This window comes from Cydia splendana, chromosome 13 (assembly GCF_910591565.1).
Source record: "Cydia splendana chromosome 13, ilCydSple1.2, whole genome shotgun sequence".
Lineage (NCBI taxonomy): Eukaryota > Metazoa > Arthropoda > Insecta > Lepidoptera > Tortricidae > Cydia > Cydia splendana.
In genome coordinates, this window is record NC_085972.1 from 8653174 (window position 1) to 8676349 (window position 23176).

Below are 23176 nucleotides of genomic sequence, written 5' to 3' on the forward strand. Positions count from 1 at the left end.
TACTGCCTCAGAATAAATAATAGTACTACCGTACAGAAAGGAAACTTCCTACCAACCCGAAGTTTGACAGCGATTCAAGGACGAATCATGCTTTCCCTTTCTAATGTATGGCACTATCCCTTTGGGCTATTTAGGGTTTTCAAAATTCAAGTCATTATCTTATCTGTGGTCGTGCACGCAAAAGGACGTCAAGTGATGCCAACCCTAATAATTAATTGCTCGGATCAATGCTGAGCCGAACGGAGCCGAGTTTGCCCGAAGTCAGGAGTGTCTCCCCACTGGCAGCAGTAACGCTGGTGTAGTTCTGAATCCGAGAGGTACCTTAAGGCCTCTACAGACCTTGCAATAAATTGCAATTGACCATTATGTAAGTAGGTTGTAAATTGTAAAGAACTTACTGTACCTACTCACATGAATTCACATTTGAACACTTGGCCCAATATGACGCATATATTATAATAAATGACGATACCACTTACTGGTTTATGCTTAGTCGGCTTATTATCAAAATGTTCCAAACACTGAATAAATAATGATGCAATGGATTATGAATGAAACAACATAAATCCATCCAAACGTTTTAAAAGCATGTCAGCTTGTTTCCAACCAATAACATTTCCATGTGGATATTACACGTGTCACACATGGTATTTATGGATAGACCTATTATCATTTAATATTCACCAGTCCTATGCTGAGAAGCAAGACCATCAAAACAATAAAGTTTGCTAGTTTTACATTTTTACTTAAGTAATGTTAAATATCATAGTTTAGAATTAATCGTAGATTTTCTACGCAATGTAACACACTTACAAGATGGTTAAATAAAGACTTATTCACCACTTACTTGTCGGTGAAGGAAGACACTGTGAGGATACCTGACGAATGTATCCGTGAAGAAATTCATAGTTATCGAATTTAAACTGTCGTGAGTCATCTAATAGGTAAACCTATCCTCCTGGCACCATCTGTAAAATACTTCGATCAGTTATAGGTATAATTTAAGTATTAACTTAAATACTAAATATACTGGTTAAGGTTATAAGTATATTTAAACCAATTCATAGCTGTCAAATATCAATTCTTACGTTGTACTGTAGGTATTTCGACGTCGTTTAAAGTCATATCATAATATTTTTATTTTCGAGGGTAGTATACAATCTTACATCATTGTGTATTGCCGTGTTCCGAAGCCCTTTTTGTTTTACATGATAGTTGCAATTTTGTTTAGGAATTAAAAAATGGAAGTGTTTGCAGCTGTAACCTACGATTTATATCCGAAAATCAATAATAGTGAAACTTCCCAAGATATCATTCCATATTCATCTGAAAAGGTAAGTAGGTACTTAGCTACTGTAATTTACGAATTTGATTACCGTGTAGCTTTAACCCTTCATCAATAACCTCCTAGAAAATAATATTATTTTGACACGAAACTTACATATTTACCTACTTAATTACTTATTACAGTTATTACTTTCATTAATACATATTTTTCCATTTTTGTTATAATAATGTGTGAAAATCATTATAAAGTTAGGTATGTAGTTATCAATATATGTCAGAAATATTTTACATTACACTATTCTTATCGTCCTGAATACCGAGTAAATTATAAGCGTATTTATTTTTATTTATTTGTTTAGTTATTTATTACACAAAAAGTTACAACTTTTTGATAAGGACAAAGGGGCTATTCATAAATTACGTCATTTCAAATTAGGGGTCTGGACATCGGATGATGGTAGCATGACGTAGAAGGAAACGGGGTCATTCGAAGCATGATTTTTGGATGATTTTATGAGGGGGGGGGGGGGGGGTCAAAAATCGTCACTCTAAGCTTCACAAAACTACATTTTGTTTGACTGTGGAGTCTCACTATACTACACTTAATTAAATTTAAATATTATAATAGGCTTACATTGGGAGTTATAATACTTAGGTAGGTATGTCATGAATACTCTGTAGGGTAACACATCCCCTCTAGAGTATTCAAGAGATACCTTTTCCGACTGTTTTTACGTCTACTTTTTTTGGGCTGTTTATATATTTTTCACTCATTCTATGTATTTTATAAGTAGGCGGAATAAGTAAGAGGACTGGACGTCTAATATAATATAATATTAATTCGGCGACCCACAAATATCAACACACAGAGTTTTTTTTTTTACCGACCTCTTATTTAAAGATAACTTAATTTAGTTAATAGAGGACGTTTTGCGTTTAGATAACACCGCTAGGTATAGGTAAATACTAGCTTTTGCCCGCGACTTCGTCTGCGTGGAATTAGTGACAGCAGCTAAAGTAGGTATAGCGCCTGGATAATGCTAATAGCAATCATTCAATTCGCGCATTGCTTACTTCAATTATTAGGCAATTCACTAACTCTTTCAATTCCACCCCCCTTTGCACTCTCTTCAGGTATGATTTCCGACATAAAAACTATGCTATATCCTTCCCCGGGTCTCAAACTATCTCTATACTGATACCAAATTTCAACTACAAATGTCTCTACTTATACCAAATTTATTTTGTAGTGACAGATTTTTCGTCTGTTTTGCTTAGTGCATTTGTGTAAAAAAAACATGTGGTAACGACAATTTTTTTTAATCACGTTGGTAGAAAACAAGAATACCTTCGTACCGCCTGATGAAAAGCGGTCACCGCCTCTGAACGCCTCCCCAGAGGTGTCACATGCGTGTTGTAGTGACAAAACCTGGACGATGAAGAACGCCATACTGTAATCGGGTCATAACATTCCGGAAAACGGGCGTCTTTCCTGTGGATACAATAAATGTTAACGGTTTGGATACCATTTTTTACTTTGGCTTTTTAGGCTTTCATCGTACAGCCTAGAAGTAAAAGTATTGAACATACTTATAGTGGTCTAGCTAGAAAATGTAGATTTAAAGTCCATTTCTTTTAATATACGCATTCTAAAATAGTTTTTGACCCAATCTCTGTGCTGCAATGTCCTCGAGAACATCTTGGCAGGCATTATTTGCCTTAAACAATACCTTTTTTATTTTAAAATTTATATTTAATTTATAGTTTTAATATATTTATTGTCTTTCCGAAATAATATTATAATATAATATTAGACGTCCAGTCCTCTACTTATTCTGCCTACTTATAAAATACATAGGTTTCAAATCGTTTTTAAATTAAGTACTTGTTTCCCTGACCTAAATTACCTAAAAATCTATATTCGAACTAACCGAATTAACGGAGTTGACAATTCTCAAAAGAAAGTAATTTTCAATTCTAACAATAAGGAAAAGGATTCGGACTCCCAAGAAAGAAAAGTGGGAAATGTAATAAATCACAGAAGTGTATCGAAAAAAATCTATTTGAGTGACACGTGGAAGGCAAATCCTTTGGCACGTGTTGTTCCTGCGTGAAAATATAATGTTTACATTGTCAGACGAATGTATCTGGATAAACATTCAATAAATCAATAATAGGTACAGAGCAATACAAAATGATCACTGGGGCCTTACCATGATGTCCTTATTGCGATTCTGTTTAGGACCTAAACTGAATTGCTAAAGGACGGAGCTATATAGGTAAGTCGCATAACTCCGTCCCTTAGCAATTCAGTTTAGGGGTTGGACTGTAGCAAAGGGGGGGCTGGGACTTAGAAATTTTTATGACAAAGTGGTGTCATTATGACACTATTTTTAAATGATTGTAATGTGTAGATCACGTCAAAATAAGCATCTTTTATCTGAAAAACTTTACTCTAAAATTATAAATGGCCGAGTTGTTGAACTTTTTATAATATATATTTTAATATTTGAAGCCAGTGGCAGCGAGCGAGCGAAGCGAGCGAGCAAGACCTTCCTGGGCAGGGCCGACTTGTATTAGGTTAAGTTAGAAGATTACGGCTCGATTCGGAAAATGAACTAGATTTCTACTAGACTTCAACAAGTTACGATACCGATAATTTAAAGATAATTGTAAGATAGATATGTCAAATTTGATGTTTCCGCGATTCTGGAGGTCCTCTTGAACGATTTCGACAGTTATGACTTAGATATCCAAGTCACATCTAGTCGATATCTAATGTAGATCTAGTTGATCTCTAAATCGTCTCAAGATCTTGTGATATCTCGAAATCCGAATAGGCCTTAGTCTTCGAGGTTGTATTTTTTTTTTCAACAACCCAAAAAACGTAATTACACAGCAACTTTCGGGTCAAATATCCCAACTTTCGTGTCAAATATCTTGGCGATTTATGATTTTCGAGAAAAGTCCCAGAAACGGCCCCCCTTTTGTACAGTCTGACCCAATATATTACCTATTACCTAAAGGTTGACTGGAAGAGATCGCTTTTTAGCGATCAGACCGCCTGTTGTTTACCTCTGCTTGTGTTGCTGTTTTCTTTTGTATTGTTTTCTTTTATCGAGGTGTGCAATAAATAGCATTGTATTGTATATTCTGAATTGATTTCAATGTAAAATATTTGTTTTCCAATGTTACTTAAGTTTGTTATGCGTGGTGGAGCCTTGTCTACGGTAGCCACGTCACAAAAAGCGAGCCACGCGATCAGAAAATAATATGAAATGGCCATGCTGACTTCGCTTGTTATAGTTCGTTTTTTTTTAGCATTAGAAAAAAGGTAGGTAAACAATCTTGATGATTGTGTCTTTTATTTGAAAAACACGTTTTAAAAAGAAGTCACGGCAAATATGTAACACGAACACGATCATTTATATTCTTCTGCTTTCATAAGTAATAGCTACTAATTTCTAAAAAGCGTTTTTCAATTAAACGAGATGTCAAGATTGCTTACCTTCTTTCTAATGCTAAAAAAACGAACTATAAATTATGAATGAATTTTGCAAAAACGACATTTTGTTTCAGGATCCCTTTAGTTCCGCACGAGTGAGACTTCTGAAAAGACGCAAACCCCACGATACAGGTAAAACAAATTCATCAAGTGTTAGCTGGAATTTTGTAGTGAGGGTTCGAAATTTACCTTTCCCGAAAATATTCCCAACAAGTATCGGGGATTTATCCAGTAACGTTCGCACCTACTTCAAACTTCAAGAGCCCTCATACGACAACCATACGTATAGGCAATGACCTATCAAAGGAGTTAACAAAAGAGTTGAAACAATATTTTTGATTCAGAACGGTTCTTATTCTACACAAGAGTACAAACCGCAACACTCTTAATTTTACATCGATGGACCTTATTGTAAAAGGCATAAGGTCCACCGATGGACAGTGTGGGGGATGGTACTTTGATAATAAATTACAAAAATAGTTCGACCTACCTAAGTACTAAATTTTTCTGTGTATTTTTAGTTCTACTTTTCGTAATAAGTAACCTAACAGAGATCCCTCTTAGGGACCCACCCTGACATTTTTCTGTTTGGCCCTATGGTTGACTGGTAGAGAATGCCACAAGGCATTAAGTCCGCCTTTTGTACTTTTTTTTTGATGTGCAATAAAGTTTAAAATAAATAAGTTCGCCCTTGTACTATATTTACGTTCTTATCTGATGTACCTTTATTCCTCTCTTACGTAAAAAAAGAATGGGTCTCAGGTTGTGCCTTAATTTTGTAAGTTTCATAAACGCATTGAACATATTATGATTAGTATGGGGACGTTGAATTTATACTTTATCTTATTTTATTCATTTACCATTTACACTTAGAAAGAAATGTGTGATAATCGAAGCGTGAGACAGACTTCCACTGGGCTAGTCTAGTTTTATAAGATTCAAATACTTAATAATAATCATATTGAGCCTAATTGTAGGCCCAAACGCGAACGACGCATGCTACGGAGGCAATACACGTAGAATCACGTTAGCACCCATCAGGTACGGGACCCTAAAAAAGAAAATGTTGTTCTTTAACAAAAGAAATTGCTTTTTATTGGAAACTAAAGTCAAGGTCCCTGATTTATTATTTACGAAATTACACCAAAAGAAAAGCGTGAAAGGGAACCAAAAAGGAAACCAAAAAAACACACAGGTAAATAAAAACGACTTTCTAAATTACTGAGTTTAAAACTTTGCAAGGAAAACTTTACATAAAAACGATACTAAATATATATTATATATAGGTCTATAGGTACGCGATTGATTAGATACGTGTGTTACATATGTTGTATTTGTTTTGAACATTTGTATAAATGATTTAAGGCATTGAAGGTTTTAGCATTGATGCCACACGTATTTGGCAAGTAGACTTTGAGTCGCTTAACTTCAAACTTGGGTAAATCCATCTGTCAGATTATGCGATTTTGGTATTAAGAAAAGGTAATAGGGTAAACATTTGCTGAGTGGGTCGAATGGATTTACCCGAGTTGGAAGTTAAGCGACACACTTACCAATTTAATGTCCCGTTACCATGGTGACATTTATAAGGTAATCACTAGGTACATATTTGCCGCGTCTGTCTGTCTGTATGTTCGCGATAAACTCAAAAACCACTGAAACTGAACGCATTTTCATGCAGTTTTCATATATCAAAGTAATTCTTGAGGAAGGTTTAGGTGTATAATTTGTTAAGTTTTTGTGTATTAACCCATGCGAAGCCGAGGTGCGTCGCTAGTGACTAATAATTATCAATTAGGTAGGTACCTACTAAACTTTATAATTAAAATCTCCAAAGTATCTTTTGACTTTAGTTAATAACAGGAACCCCAGATATCCGTTCTTGTGCGATGAATGTAATAAATAAAATAAATAAATAAATATTGGGGACATCTTACACAGATCAACCTAGCCCCAAACTAAGCAAAGCTTGTACAGTCGCCATCAGATATATCGGAGCGGCCAAGGTGCTCACAAATATCGGAACACGCCTCTATTGTCAGGGCGTTAGAGCGCGTGTTCAGATATTGTGAACACCTTGGCCGCTCCGATATATCTGATGGCGACTGTACTATGGGTGCTAGGCGACGATATACATACTTATATAGATAAATACATACTTATATACATAGAAAACACCCATGACTCAGGAACAAATATTAGTGTTCATCACACAAATAAATGCCCTTACTGGGATTCGAACCCAGGACCATCGGCTTCGCAGGCAGGAGGTAATGGATTGTTTGTTACCCGACTGCGTCAGAATGGCACTTTAAATTTTCGACGTAGTTACGTAACGGCTCGGCCACGACATTGAGCGACTTGCGATGGCGGCAGCGATAACCATAGGTTGGAGCGAGACACAGCGATCGGACTTTCGTTTCCACCTATGGTTGTCGCTGCCGCCGTCGACAGTCGCGTAATGTCGTGGCCGAGCCGTAATGTGCTTATTATAGCACCTGGTGTCGTAATGTAGCACCTGATGTACTGTAAAGGGAAATACAAGTATCACAGTACATACCTATTTTAAGGTGCTCCAGGCGGGGACAAACAATACTTTGTTACCTACCGGCACAGAAAGATCTACCAAAACTACATTTTGTCACCGCACGCACCTTAATAATTACCTATTTAGTTTAACTATTGAATTTGAATATACATATTAGGTCATTACCTATGAAATTGGCGTTTTGTTCGGAGAATTTCAACGAAACACGAATTTCCATACAATTAATTTTGCGGATATTTTTTTGATGGCTAATTCAAACCAAACAAAATTTTTTCAGTAATTTTTGACACCTTTAAGGTATGTTTTCAATATCTCCATTTCTTGAAAATTGGTACCATTAGAAAAATATAAGTAATTTTAATACTCGAACCGACAGCACATGAAAAGACCTATTTTCAAGGCTTAATTCTGAACACTTAACAATAAAAAATAACAATTAATTGCTGTCAAGCAGTTTGGCGAAATCATATTGTAGTTTTATTGTAATTGTGTATGTACTTTTGTAAAAAAAAAAAAAACTAGGATCAGACTTATATCTATGAACAAAAACGCCAATTTCATAGGTAAGGACCTAATATGTAGTTGTTACATTATATAGGTATTGTGATACTTGTTTTCCCCTTTTCAGTAAATTTTTCAAGGTTTTATGTTTTTATAATAAAAATGTTTTAATTATGAATATCAGATACTATGGTTTTATAGAAACTCTGCTGACCATACTGTATTATATATTATGTAGGGGGTATTCCAGCAAATTCTTTTATATTTTATTCCCCAGTAAAAGTTGCGAGGCCCCGACTGGCCAAGCCAATTAGGCTTAAACGTACTTAACTTTCAGGAGCAGATAAGAAGGGATTTTAGAAATTAGGTACTTACTTAACTTAATTCTACAATAACTAAATCCAAATACAAGAAATACCGCTTGTACTGAAAGACAAAGAAATAACGATTTTTTATTTTAATTTCTCATGCTCTGAAAGAGGGTCATTGTTGTTCTAAAAGGTGTGCAGAATATGATACGTTTCTGCACTAGAGCATTTTAGGTTCCAAGTACGATTTTATTTTTCTACGATAAGCAATTGAAATTTGGGTATTCCCCATTCCATAAATAACGATACTTTTGCCTAAAATGTTAATTGAAAGTACCCTTTAAAAAATTCTAGAGTCGGACCAAGAAAAGTCTGCAGCGGATTTGATAGTCCACGCAGTGCAAGTTTTATTTTAAACGTCAAGCTTCTATGAAATTATGACGTACCTATAAATAACACTTGCACTGCGTGGGCTATCAAAATCGCTGCAGACTTTTCTTGGTCTAACTTTCAACCAACTACTCGAAATGTTTAAAAATTTGATACGTTTCATTACATATAGTAAGCTACCATAGGCTAGGAATCCTCTAGACGGAGTTTAGAGCAATTATTTCATGAAACCGATGCTGCCAAAAATACGGGGGTGCGGGGGACGAGGTGAGCGAGGTCCCGTGCCGTAATTGGTCCGTTCAAAGACATGGACGTCACACAAAGACACTTTCGACTCGAAAATGGAGTAAAACTACCGTATTTGTGGCAGAGGGGGTAGCGCTACTATGCTCAGTCTGGAGGATGTCTTGTCTGTGGTACCTACTAACCCTATTCTTGTTCAACAGACGCGTTACTCGCCGTGAAGCTCGATCCAGCTGTCCTGGAAGCACAGGTGACCTTGACGAAAGAAGACGAAGCTCCAAGTCATGAAAGTCCAGTGCTGGTCGCTACAAAGGAAAAGGGTGATATATTTGTTCCCTAATAAAGTCAGACTTTGTGTCAAAAGTAGGCATGTGTCGTTCACGTCACGAGTGAGTGATTTAAATGAACTGTATTATTTGACTGAACTCACTCACTCTTCAACTCAGTGCAGATTCAACTCGCTCATTTCGCTCAGTAACTCATCTATCTCAGTGTTCCTTGCTCGCTCTTTCCCACTCATGATTCGAATGAGCCGGCCGAGCGTGACGAGCGAGTGAGTGAGTGAGACGTAGCGAATAGGTTTCGGAGCGGTTTGGAAGAATTCGGAGGGTGTCGGGAAAACATGGCGGGATTGTATCGCGTGATTCGCCATCTTGGTCGCACTTATGTCATCTGATTGATTGACATCTCTCTCTTCTACTCACTCATGAACAACATAGCTTACAGATCCACTGAGCGAAATGAACGAAATGAGCGAAATGAGTGATACATATCACAACCAATCTTTTCAACTCAGACAAGCGTTTTGCGCATCTCTAGTCAAAAGGATCTAACATTTTCTAAAAGCGTAACAATTGTGCATATTGCATTAAAGTCGTAGGTAGTTGGACTAGTTGGTTGCAGGAGACTACTCGTCAAGTAAGTAGTTTATTTCTTTCTCCTCTCACATTCTTTCTATTAAAATACGCTACAACTTATTATATCAAGCGTATTATGAAAAATAACTGCTCATGTGCGCAACTTTTTTTTTATATAGCTCGGTCCCTGCACGTTGTCTAAGGTTGGTGCCCTACAATAAAATGATACTACGATTAAGAGCTTTAAAACGATATATATCTCAACAGTATACATCCATGGGACACTGCCCATACTAAAGTGCCCATTCTCCTTTGAGAGAAAGAAGATAAACCAAAAGAAGAAAACACAACTCTCACAAGCCAATCAAGTCGAGTAATTTATATGTCTTTCATAGTTTTTGTTTTAAATTAATTATTTTCATGAGTGTCCGTAAAATTATAATCACTTCATGATTTTGCTAGACTATTCCCAATAATTAGTATAGGTATACAGGGTGTCCCTAGCCATTGGACAAAGCCGAAATATACATATGCATTAGGGTATTTAGAACCAGTATACAAAGTATCATAATAATCGGTGTAGCGGTTACGAAGAATTTAACAAATTACGATTTTTTTACTTTGGAGCAACCTGTATGTGTTAGTAGCTCCTGAGGTAATAAATAGTATGAAACCTTCTTGGACCGTTTCGATTATCTTTTTTATTTATGACATTAATAAGATTCTGACTTTTGACAAATGTCATCATTGCCGCACATTTTCAAACGAATTGTCAAAAGCACTGCCAATGATTAATACAGTATGTTTCTTTTTGTTGTAGATTATTGGAAATAACTTTTGTTTGATATCTTATTTTTTTATCTTTTGTTCTAATTAAAAAAATATTACCGTTTGAGCATTTCTGAGAAGTAGCCCTACGTGGGATTTCAGGGTTTGTCCAACGGCTAAAGGTTACCTGTATATAGGGGAAAACCAAAACAAAATACGATAGTTAAGTAGATATTTGAATTTGAAACCTTACAATGTACCTAATTCAAATTTAGTTTCAATAAACCTTGACTGTTTGGCCTTTAGAAATGACAATGGGGTGGGAAGGTAACGACGCCACAGTAAAGCAAGTACGTTAATTAAACGATGTGAAGGTATATATGTATAGGTAATAATTACTATAATTACCCCTACTTGAGCTTGTTGGCCATTGAAATGAATATTATTTTACGAAATCCTTATTAAATTAGTAAGATGTATATTTTTAAATATAAAAAAACCGGACAAGTGCGAGTCGGACTCGCCCACCGAGGGTTCGATACTTTTTCAGTATTTGTTGTTATAGCGCCAACAGAAATACATCATCTGTGAAAATTTCAACTGCCTAATAGCTATCACGTTTCATGTGATACAGCCTGGTGACAGACGGACGGACGGACGGACGGACGGACAGCGGAGTCTTAGTAATAGGGTCCCGTTTTTACCCTTTGGGTACGGAACCCTAAAGAAATTAACTGATTTGCAAGACCGAAGTGATCCCATATTTAAGTGTACCGTGAACAAAGTTTTGTACAGTACACTAAAAATATGTATCTAACTCATATATATTTGTGGTTACTTACTCGTAATAGCTAAGTTTATGACAGTCTTTTATAATATAATATACACATATAAGTGTCATAATGTACGTCATATATAAAAAGGCAGGTGCTCGACCGGCAGCGATTAGCGAGTAGATTTGGGCGCCCCCTACAATTGGATTTTTATCTATACGGCGAAATTCATTCAGTTAATGTAAGGGTCTCCCCTGATATATCGACGCGCATTCGGCAAAAGCCGATAGGAAAAATCTTTATGTCCACGCAATAAGAGCGAAAAAGCCGTCGACGCGTCGGCAGGCGCCGGCCGATGCGAGCCGAGCCGAACGACGACTTTTTCGCTCTTATTGCGTGGACATAAAGCTTTTTCCTATCGGCTTTTGCCGAATGCGCGTCGATATATCAGGGGAGACCCTAATGGGTACTAGATAGACTAAGTACCTAAAGGTCCGGAATATAACATTTTATATTTTTGTTACATTTTAATACCTTTGGATTACCATGATCACCGAATTGAAAAATAATATACACTAGATGAAAACCCGGCTTCGCTCGGGTAAAATAAATAATAGTAATAGGTAATACTCATTTTGAATTAAGTAATTATTTACTTTTAGACTTCATACCTTCATCAAGGCGGTTACAAACCTATCTCATCTCAGAAAACTTTAAATCCGTAACATACAATCATAACTCGAAAAATTTACTATTCCGATATATCTAAAAACAAATATGTAATTAAAAAAACCTAATGCGCTTTTCTGGTAGCAGTTCGGTTCTGTAACGGTCGCAGTTCTAACCTAACTTACTTCTGGTTGCAGTTTGGTTCTATAAGGATCACTGTTCTAACCTGACCCACTTTTCTGGTCGCAGATCGGTTCTGTGAAGGCCGCATTTATAACCTAGCCCACTTTCCAATCTCAAAAGAGGGAACCCTTTTGTACCTACCCTTCATGGCACTAAAGTGAAAGTATGGAAATTATCACTACTATTTCATTCTTTAATATTAATGCCTATCCGTTAATATTAAATTCGTTTACAAAAATTTATAGCGGCAACAGAAATACATCATGTGTGAAAATTTCAACTGTCTAGCTATCACGGTTCATGAGATACAGCCTGGTGACAGAGGGACAGTGGAGTAAACTGAAATAAAGGTTCCGTCACACCGGCGCGATTTCAGAGCCGGGCCTGAGAAACGCGCCTGTGTGACGGAGCCTGAAATGTCAAACCGGGCAAGTGCTCGCGCACGAAGGGTTCCATACTTTTTAGTATTTGTTGTTATAGCGGTAACAGAAATACATCATCTGTGAAAATTTCAACTACCTAGGCCTATCACGGTTCATGAGATACAGCCTGGTGACAGACAGACAGACAGACAGACGGACAATGAAGTAAAACTGAAATAAATGTCATATACCTACTAAGAAAAACCGGCCAAGTGCGAGTCGGAATCGCTAATAGGTTCCCGTTTTTTAGTTACCCTTCAGGTACGGAACCCTAGTATGAGTGTAATAGATTTGTAACCGGTCAGCAATGTGAGTCCCTTGGAGAAGCAGAGGTCTAGTGTAAACCCCCACTTACCATCGGCATTAACAGCCTTGTATTCTTATTTGCCACCAACATGTCATATTAAAACATATTAATAAAAATTTACTCGGTCAACAATGTGAGTCCCTTGGAGAATCAGAGGTCTAGTCTAAACTCCCACTTACCATCGGCATTAACAGCCTTGTATGAGTTGTATGCTTGTTTGCCACCAACATGCCATGTTAAAACATATTAATAAAAATTTACTCGGTCAGCAATGTGAGTCCCTTGGAGAAGCAGAGGTCTAGTCTAAACTCCCACTTACCATCGGCATTAACAGCCTTGTATGCTTGTTTGCCACCAACATGTCATATTAAAACATATTAATAAAAATTTACTCGGTCAGCAATGTGAGTCCCTTGGAGAAGCAGAGGTCTAGTCTAAACTCCCACTTACCATTGGCATTAACAGCCTTGTATGCTTGTTTGCCACCAACATGTCATATTAATAGTACATTACTCCAGAGGCCGGGACGAAAGGGGTTGCCGGCCGAAGACATATAGACGGCCGAGCGAAGCGAGGCCGGATAGGTCTGAGCGCGGGCAACCCCATTTCCCGCCGAGGTATGTATAGTGCTTTTCTCAAACATGCAATGAAATAAATAAAATAAAAAATCCATGAAACCCAAGTTTTATTTATAGAAAAAACTAAAAGTAAAGTACACCCAAAATATAACCAACACGTACCTATATCATTATCACGCGTATGTTTTACATGAGTCGTGTATTTTTACTACCCGTATATTTTCATGTATCTTTGATTTTTTCGCCTTGTATCCGTCTGACTGTCGTTTTCGTCACATAAGTTTACATAGTCTTTCATGTTGATATCATGTTTCACATACATCGTTGCTTTATGCACGGGGTAAATAAGTATAATTTCCAGTGTTGACGAATTTGTAGTTACATTCATTTAAAATATGCCACAAAACTGTTTCTAATAAACTGTAAGCCATTTTTCTTAGTTTCTCAAATAATAAAATTGCCATAAGCAACCATATACATACTTCGTCTTTGACTTGGCGGCAGAGGCAGCAAGTTATTAAAATAAATTCTGCTTACTCTGCCAATTCCAACGCCTACGATTACAATTAATATTAATTTTACTATTTCGTCGGAACTCATATTAAAGTCAAAAAATTAACAACGCACCATAAATCCAATAAAACAGAATGAATATTTTTCAACTTTACCTCCATAACAATTTAAAAAATATAACTACGCGTGTTTGAGTAGACCTTTTTACCGCTAACGTTTAGATGAAATATTTTAAATGTTTTTATTTGTGTAGTTAAATCTATAATTTAAAATTATAGAATGTATTATTTATTAAGTTCATGTTGATTTTATACAAATAAAACTGCAAATTACAGCAAACATTGTTTTTTGTTTTTTTTTTTATAGGCGTAGTGGCAGAGTGTCATTACGAACCATAAAGCAAATACTGCCTCTAGTTTTTTTTAATGGATGAATGCCACGATGCTGTGTCACAAATATCTGTGAAATGAAAATTAAAAAAGAGGACTTTGCCGGCCTAGGCCTGCAAGATGTATATGAAATTCTATTAACGACCTTTTGTCCTAGCCGCACCTGAAACGTCATACTTCGCAGCCTATTATAAGGAACATAACATCAATATTTCATTGCATGTTTGAGAAAAACATATTAATAAAAATTTACTCGGTCAGCAATGTGAGTCCCTTGGAGAAGCAGAGGTCTAGTCTAAACTCCCACTTACCATCGGCATTAACAGCCTTGTATGCTTGTTTGCCACCAAAATGTCATATTAAAACATATTAATAAAAATTTACTCATTTCATCAGTCATATCCAGCCTAGCATTGCATTGGCCCCGCTTAAATATTTCTTTAATTTGTTTTTAGTATTTGTTGTTATAGTGGCAACAGAAATACATCATTTGTGAAAATTGAAACTGTCTAGTTAATCTAGTTATCACGGTTCATGAGATCTTGAGATACAGCCTGGTGACAGACAGACGGACAGCAGAGTCTTAATATTTAATAGGGGCCCGTTTTTACCCTATGGGTACGCAACCCTAAAAAGTGACCAAGGCCTCCAGTGCCCTAGGCTGGAATCAAAGCAGCGTCCTCTGCTATTGCAGCAGGTGCCTGTGCCATTCTGCCACCGGGCCACCCACGGCGGCATAGGTCGAATTTTTCCAAGTATACTTATTCGCCATCCCTAAGCCTAAATTAAGTATTTTCTGAAAATAATTTGTTTTGATCTAATAACATATTGGAGTCCTCGTAATAGGGGTCCCGTTTTTACCCTTTGGCTACAGAACCCTAAAAATCAACCTTGTTTTGGTACTATGTACTACGCTTCACTATGACTCTGAAATTTTAGCAGGAATTAATATTTATTTTGTTGTCACCTGTCAAATTAGAATAGAATAGAATAGCCTTTATTGACCAAAAAATTAAATTTCAGCACATATTACATTTAAATAAATTCACATTTCATTTATATCAATTAGTTTCAATATTTTTTCCTTAGTAACTTTATTAAATAATTTTTATGTCATTGCTTTTTAATAATTATTTCAGTCTGCCTTCTTGGCATAGGCCTCCCCCAGCTCTCTCCACAGCTCTCTATCCCTTGCCGTCCCTATCCAATTAGGTCCCGCATGCTTCTTTATGTCATCCGACCACCTCATTATTGGTCTCCCTTCTCTCCTTTTTCCATCTCTAGGATACCATTCCGCTTCCTCTCTATCCCACTTATCTTTACCTTCTCTTGCCATATGTCCAGCCCAACCTGTTGCAGTCAAAAGTGTGAACTGGCCAAAGAACTTTTAACCGACAAAAACAGGCAAAACTGCTTTTGACTGAGCATGTTGGTCAAAAGTAGTTGTACCTGAAAATCATACCTATTTCTGGCAGCAGTTTCGTTTTTAGGGCGTAGCAAAAAAAAAATAACCCTAACCTACCTATCTCTGGGAACAGTTTCGTTTTTTGGGCGTAGCAAAAAAATAACCCTAACCTACCTATCTCTGCGAGTACTTTTGACTGATAGTAACAGTCACAACACAATTACTATTAACCAATGATTTTCAGGTAAAACTACTTTTGACCAACATGCTCAGTCAAAAGCAGTTTTGCCTGTTTTTGTCGGTTAAAAGTTCTTTTGACCAATTCGCACTTTTGACTGCGGCATATATACTATCTATATATCTTATTATATTTAATCTTATATTCAACTTACATTGACTCCGGAGATAACTTATTAGCTTTATGCAGTTGACTTTCCAATTCACCGATACACCTCAAATCTGATTCATAGTCTAAAGCACAGTTATTAAATATGTCCACAATACACTGTAGCTTTTTGCACTGATTCACACTGGCAATGTAATTAATTAGAGTGAGTTACAGTCAGCTGGCACTTAACTCAAAGTTTCTTTGAACAACGTCATTTTCATCTCGCTCACTTATTAGTTTATCACAGCTGTTTCAAGGTTGCTTTCACTTGCATTTCCAGGTAGCTAGTAGTGCCTTGACATGTAAGAATATTTGGAATCATTCTGAAATATTAAAATACAACTGAGAGACCGATGTTTATACTAAACACAATACACCCATGGAACGCTTTGAAGTTCAAATCTCGTTACGTTACGATGGCGTTTGCACTTTGCACTATGTTCGGTGACTATTTTTTATTGTTAACACACACAATACACTATTTAACAGGTTTTTATCACGTCTGGAGTACCGGATAAAGTATTTTCGAATAACAGCCGTCGTTGACGTCTAGGCAGTGTTGCTATCGTCTTAAAAGCCGTAACAGACTATCGCACGTTCTGGCTTAAAAACAAATTTATGTAATAATTATACCGGTATACATATCCATATGAAACGAAACTTAATGCAAATAATAACCATTATACATACCGGAAAGTCATCAAATAAACAGTAATATTCGTCTTGCATTTTATTAAAAAAAAACGACCAACTTAACTTGTAAGCATGTTTGCAGTTTCTAAACGCAACGCATAGCTGTCAAATGTCAACCAACAAATTGAGCCTTTAGTATTGTTTGTCGAATTTTTTTCACTTTTAAATGCAAAATACGCGACAATACGAATTTTGCGGATATATGTTCTCGATTCAAAAGTGATATTTTTTCAAGCTCTTTCGATTGAGCATAATTTAATTTGTTTCTACCGTCAAAGCCGCTCGCGTTTATATATAAGGATAATTAGTTTACAACAACCATTCAACTTTTATTCGCATGGGATTCAAATTACTTTACTTGCGCGTAGCTTTACGCTGTTGGTGGGACAGTGGGACACCTTGGGGATTAGTGTAAGTTATTAGCCTAGCTGGGCAGGGTTCGGATTTTGATTACTTAAGGCTAAAACTAAACTACTGAGTGTATCTGTTTATTTAAGTGCTTTCGTAAGATATATTTACGGATTTTATCTTACAACAACAAGTCTTGTTGTTACACAGTACAATTAAATACTGTAACATTGGTTATCCACTTTACGAAAAGAAAATTAAATAGTAAAAGGCCCCCAGTTTATCACTATTTCAGGAAGCCGTTTTTTTTTTGCTGTTTTGTGTGTTCAAAACTCACCATAGGTGATGTGACCCTGAGACGCCCTGCATATATACAAGCGTCTATAAGCAACTGTTGTATTAAACCAAGACGCAGGTGATTAATATGGTCTACACACCGTACGTTTCGTAGAGCAATAGAGCGGCAGTTAACGTTTTCGAATATTTCGATGTTGGCGCTAGGCCCTCTCGATTATAGAGCTATTCGCAGGTATCTTTACCAATTAAAGGGGCCCACTGATTAACAGTCCGCCGGACTGTATCGGCCTGTCAGTTAGAACAAAATTTTGACAGTTCCGAACAACTGACAGGCCGATACCGTCCGGCGGACTGTTAATCAGTGGGCCCCTTTAATAGGATTAGGATAGGCACTAAAAACAAGATTGGGAGCTGCTGGGCTAACCGCGTGTATTGTTGGCAGATGGGCGATGCTACCCGAGTTACGAGGAAGTGCTGTCGATGCAGCAGGCGGCGCTGCTGGGGCTGACGCCGCACCAACTCGTGCTGCTCATGGCGTTCGCTGACACACTTCGTCGTCAGCGGCAGCGCTCACAGAAACACATGGTTAGTGTACGAGTCAATTTATGAGAGCTGTGTTGAGCGGAAGAGGCAGGCATAAATCTTAAATGAATATTTCAACACAGTCCTTACGGCCACCATTATGTATTTTATTAAAACGAAACATATCTTAGAACCGTCCGACAAATTGATAGTCAATATAGAATCTAGATAGATAGTGGCGTACCATTATCTGAAATACCAACCTACCAGCAACAGAGCCAAGTTCCCATCTGATGAGCAATGACGATAACACCAAAAATTCTCCCACTTCAGCAACAGCCTATTTTAAATTACAGGAATGCGCGTTTTGCAAGAACAACGGCTCCCCGGCTTCTTGGTATGGGTCGCACATTTTACGGGATCGCAGACGCGTGCGTTGTCCCGTACTGCGCGCGCTGCGCTGCCCGCGCTGCGGCGCCACCGGCGACAAGGCGCACACGCCTAAATACTGTCCCGAGAATCTTTTCTCTGGTACGTTACTTCTACTCTTAATGCCTTGTCTACATTATAGGCGATGATCGTTGATAGTATCATCGTGCAAGCATCCACATGAACGCCTCTACAATGCAACTCGGGGATTCCCTTGATTCCCTTTCATGCGGGCCTAAAAAAAAAACCGGCCAAGTGCGAGTCGGACTCGCACACGAAGGGTTGGGTTCCGTACCATTATCTATAAAAACGGTCACCCATCCAAGTACTGACCCCGCCCGACATTGCTTAACATCGGTCAAAAATCACGTTTGTTGTATGGGAGCCCCACTTAAATCTTTATTTTATTCTGTTTTTAGTATTTGTTGTTATAGCGGCAACAGAAATACATCATCTGTGAAAATTTCAGCTGTCTAGCTATCACAGATCACGAGATACAGCCTGGTGACAGATAGACAGACGGACGGACGGACGGACGGACAGCGGAGTCTTAGTAATAGGGTCCCGTTTTACCCTTTGGGTACGGAACCCTAAAAACCGACAACTCGCGGGTCGCAGGCGATGGTAGACGATGACTGGCGGGGACTGAATGTGCCCTCTACACTATCGTCCCCGCCAGTCATCGTTTATCATCGCCGATAGTGTAGAGGAGCCATAAGTGTATCTTTTGAAACAATGTGTCGCGGGAATCCTTGTAAAGCTCGCACGTATTACGCGATTGCAGACGCTTTCATTTTAAAACGACAAAATCGCTGTATTTCTTTGTATTCGTAAAAAGACATTGTTATTACAATAAGAATAAGCCTCTAGACGCGAGCGGTGCTACCGCTACACAAAAAACAGTCTTCATTAAAATTTGTTCTGCGGGTGCTACGCGCGCTACGGCGCCACTGAGGCCAAGAGAACATGCCCAGGTAACGCCCCGCCATCATTTTAGGCACTGCCCTCAAACCATGTGCATTCATACGCGTTTCCGATTTATAAACATGGCCATGGCCTGTATCACCACGCTGACCATTGACACCTGACACTGACGCTAACATTTTCGACGGGACCTAGCGTCAATATTTACTTGTTGGACCAGCAATATACGGCGAATTGCCACTGTCACGTGACAAAGGTCACCGTAGTGAAACAGGAGCCTAGAAGTTTCAACACCAGTCCTAACGACCGTGGCTGCTACGAGCTACGGCGTATTTACCTGTACCTATCAATTTTGATATTAATCGGGCACACGTTCGTCTGAGACTGAACTTGTGACAAATATTTATTTTAGGGTCGCAAAATTTCATTGCGTAACTGAATTATTTTTCCCTAAGTAAGAAATCAATCATTCCTAATAAAATTTTATTTTTTTACAGATTCTTGGAGTTGGCCTTGAACAGGGGTTGTCTTTTAAATGTCAGGGGCAGGGTTAGGTAGCATTTTATCGATAATAAATTACCTTTTAATAAGTACCTGTTTTGTTTTATCTTTAAAGTGTTTTAATTATCTCACAAAATATTCAAAACGATCCCCAGACGGCAAAGAAAGTTGACTCAATTTGAATTCGAGGATTTGCTTTCTAAGTGCCGTTAAAAGTATTCAATATGAAACAAATCCAGTCGCTAGACGTTATTTCGGTATTTATCTCTAAATGGTCATTTTATTTCATGAATATCTTCTATTCTCGCTTATAGGATGATGATGATGAATAAAATAATGTTAATGCTAGTAGGTACTAGCATTAACATTATTTTATTCATCATCATCATACTTTAATAAACATAATTAATAAAATAAGATAACAATAAACAATATTTTTGATAAAATAAATATTTGGAATAAATATCTGATTACAAATTAATGATCAATATAGTTATTTGTGGAAAAGAATGTACATATACCTAATAATAGGTAGGTATATATACTCGTATGTACATAACTATATCCCTATTAAGTATAGCTATTATTATTTTGTATCTTTTTTTCTGAACATAGCATATTATGCAGAAGGTATGAAGGAATACGAATCGAAATAAATTTGATAAAATTAACCTTAATAACACAAAAGTGAAACATATTATGAGTTGTAATTTTAGTAGCTTATACAAAATATTAGATGGCACTCGTAATACGGCTAATAAAACTTTAGTCATGAGGTCTCAAAAAAAACAAAAAATTTGGTAGGTTTACACCAAACTGACATATACGTTACGTTACACGAAATAATACCTACATATTAAACAAACTAAAAAATATATATCAAAATGTTATGGAACTCTAGCCAGGATGCAAGAGGTACTTATGTAGTCTTATGGGTCTTTGATCTTTCCAGAGGTCAATCACTGCTAACCCATAAAAATAAACATAATATCAAAATAGATCGCCGACGAAACTGATAGGCACAACGTCCTTTCCGCTCCCTATTTTCCGGTCTCTTTGTATGACAAATTAACCCTAGGAGTTCACTCCCACGGTCAAGTCAATGTAATCATTCAAGGAATCAATAGGCCCATGTACTTACCCCATTCAAAAAAAGGGAGGAACGTGTGTGTTGATACAATAATCCGTAAATTGGACCAATTTAGTGCCTGGAAATATCCTCATTGGAATTAGAACTGTGGCATGCGTAGCGGTTCGGCCACTACTACAAGCGGTAGCGGATAAGGCTGCTTTTACATTGAGGCGGAGATGAGAGGCGATGTGGAGCGTATGCGTATTTTTACCCCAGACAACTAAATAGCTGCAGTAGGGCGTAGCGCACGTAGAGCCAAAACCTTTGCGCACATCCAAATGTTCGCACCTATCACGGTTCAAACGCACCCACGTACCGAACAATAGAATTACTAAATAACCTAATTGCTACAGTCCAAAGCGCAGACATATTCGCAGACAAGTGGCCGTCCTTACAATGTAGTATCAGGATTTTTTTACACTCTACCTACATATGTAACTTAATAATATGTATATATGTTTAATTTAAGATCCTAGAGATAAATTGTTTATACGACAACGGTTTCACTCACTTGAATTTTTAGTCGCTATTGGCGACATGTTTCGGGCCCGTCGGGGGTCCTTCCTCAGGCTCGAGTGCTCGCGGCGGCTGCAACTCGTAACATGTCGCCAAAAACGACTAAAAATTCAAGTGAGTGAAACCGTTGTCGTATAAACAATTTAAAACATGTCTCACGAAAGTTTAATATTGATCCTAGAGATAGTTCGAACAGTGTATACATGTTTATGATACTGACTATGTATTAACAGTATAAGTGTCTTGGCATAGGTACCTAGCTGTAAACTTATACTTGTTTGAAAAAAGAATAAAGAATGTGTGGGTATCAACCTACACGTACCTACAGCATTAGTTGTAATCCAGTGGAGCGGAGAAGATAACCAATGCTATGGGTTGATTCCCACCCGTCTCTAATCTCAGCTCATTTGCGCCTCAGTGAGGCGTGCCTCAGAAAGGTAGCCTAAGCGGCGAGCGGTGAGATGTCAAGAGTAGAAGTAAAATATCGGATCACGGCGTCCTATTCCCTTTCGAGGTAAGTCGCCGTTTATCGGCCTTATTGCTGTCTGGCGGCAGAACGATGTTGTGGTTGTGGCCACCCGTATCGTTGGGTGTAGTCAATCCGGAGCTAAGGTTGGATTGGTGGCATTAGGTTAGAATTTAAGTCGAAGGGTTAGAAGAAAAATAACGGCGCTTTTATTACTGACTAGGTGAGTCGAGGAGGTTATTTTAAGATGCGCACGAATGTGGCGCGCCCTTATCGCCATGCGCCACGTTGGTAAGTTATACCTATATTTGACAGTTGACGGGGAAACCTTCTAGGTATAGCTACCTAGAAGGTTTCCGCAATCGAGGGTTTCCATCAATTACCAAATTGATATTACAAAATGAAGACTATACAGTTAACCCAGTCCTACAATTCCAAACAAAAGGAAATACAATACAATTAAGTAGGTAATGGTATACCTCTGTCGCGATTAACAAAGAAATATCCCTTTTCATACGCAAGCATGTAATTTAATTATTTGAAATGGTTGCCCGGGTTGCCACGAAATTCAATCTTATCTTTTAAGCCCACGCAATGGAAAAAATACCTTTGTCACAGAAATGAAGAACACACGTTCTGAATGTCATAAGACGTCTCTAATTGTGATTGACTGACGTTTGAGTTGTTGATTTTATTACAATAATATTTCGTTTCAGATTGAGTTATGAAAATCGTTGTTTGTAACATAATTCTCTATTTGGGTGAACCAACATTTTTTTTTTGTTCTGTAGCGTCATCTAGGCGATAATAGTACCGATCATAGTTTGTTAGAAGACGTGGTACTACGTGCTCAATATCAAAGAGAATTTGAAGGATACGCCAAAGGTATGGCCCTATCGCTCGATAAGATGGCACCATACCTTTGGCCTATCCTCGAGTAGATGGCGATACTTTTTGACATTTAACGAATTTAACACATATCAGTGAAAAAATAAGGATTAAAGTCAAATGGCGTTCTGAAAGTGTTAATCAATTACATGTGTCGAAAGATAAATGTACTGACTACATAATATACTTTGACAATATAGTCTAAACTCAACAAACAATTAAGCGACACTTAGCACTTTTATTTTGTCACCTAAAGACATATAACGGCTGTAGAATAGCTACATATTCTAAGCTTACAGACTCTGGTGACATCAAGGTCTTTAAGAGGTCCATGTATAGCTTTAAGATCCACAGTAGCCGCTTTGGCCGCTATAATGCATCTTAAGCAGCTAGTGTTATAGCTCAAAGTGAATTCTACCACCTTAG

General features: G+C 37.5%; 1 protein-coding gene across 1 annotated transcript; it reads left to right on the forward strand.

Annotated features, from left to right (window-relative positions):
* The first annotated feature begins 1150 nt into the window (after positions 1-1150).
* On the forward strand, positions 1151-19844 carry LOC134796555 (uncharacterized). Its single transcript, XM_063768736.1, has 6 exons — positions 1151-1334; positions 4867-4924; positions 8986-9102; positions 17815-17957; positions 18251-18425; positions 19745-19844. The coding sequence occupies exons 1-6, from the start codon at positions 1242-1244 to the stop codon at positions 19762-19764; spliced, it is 606 nt and encodes a 201-aa protein (XP_063624806.1). The 5' UTR covers positions 1151-1241; the 3' UTR covers positions 19765-19844.
* The last annotated feature ends 3332 nt before the right edge of the window (positions 19845-23176 follow it).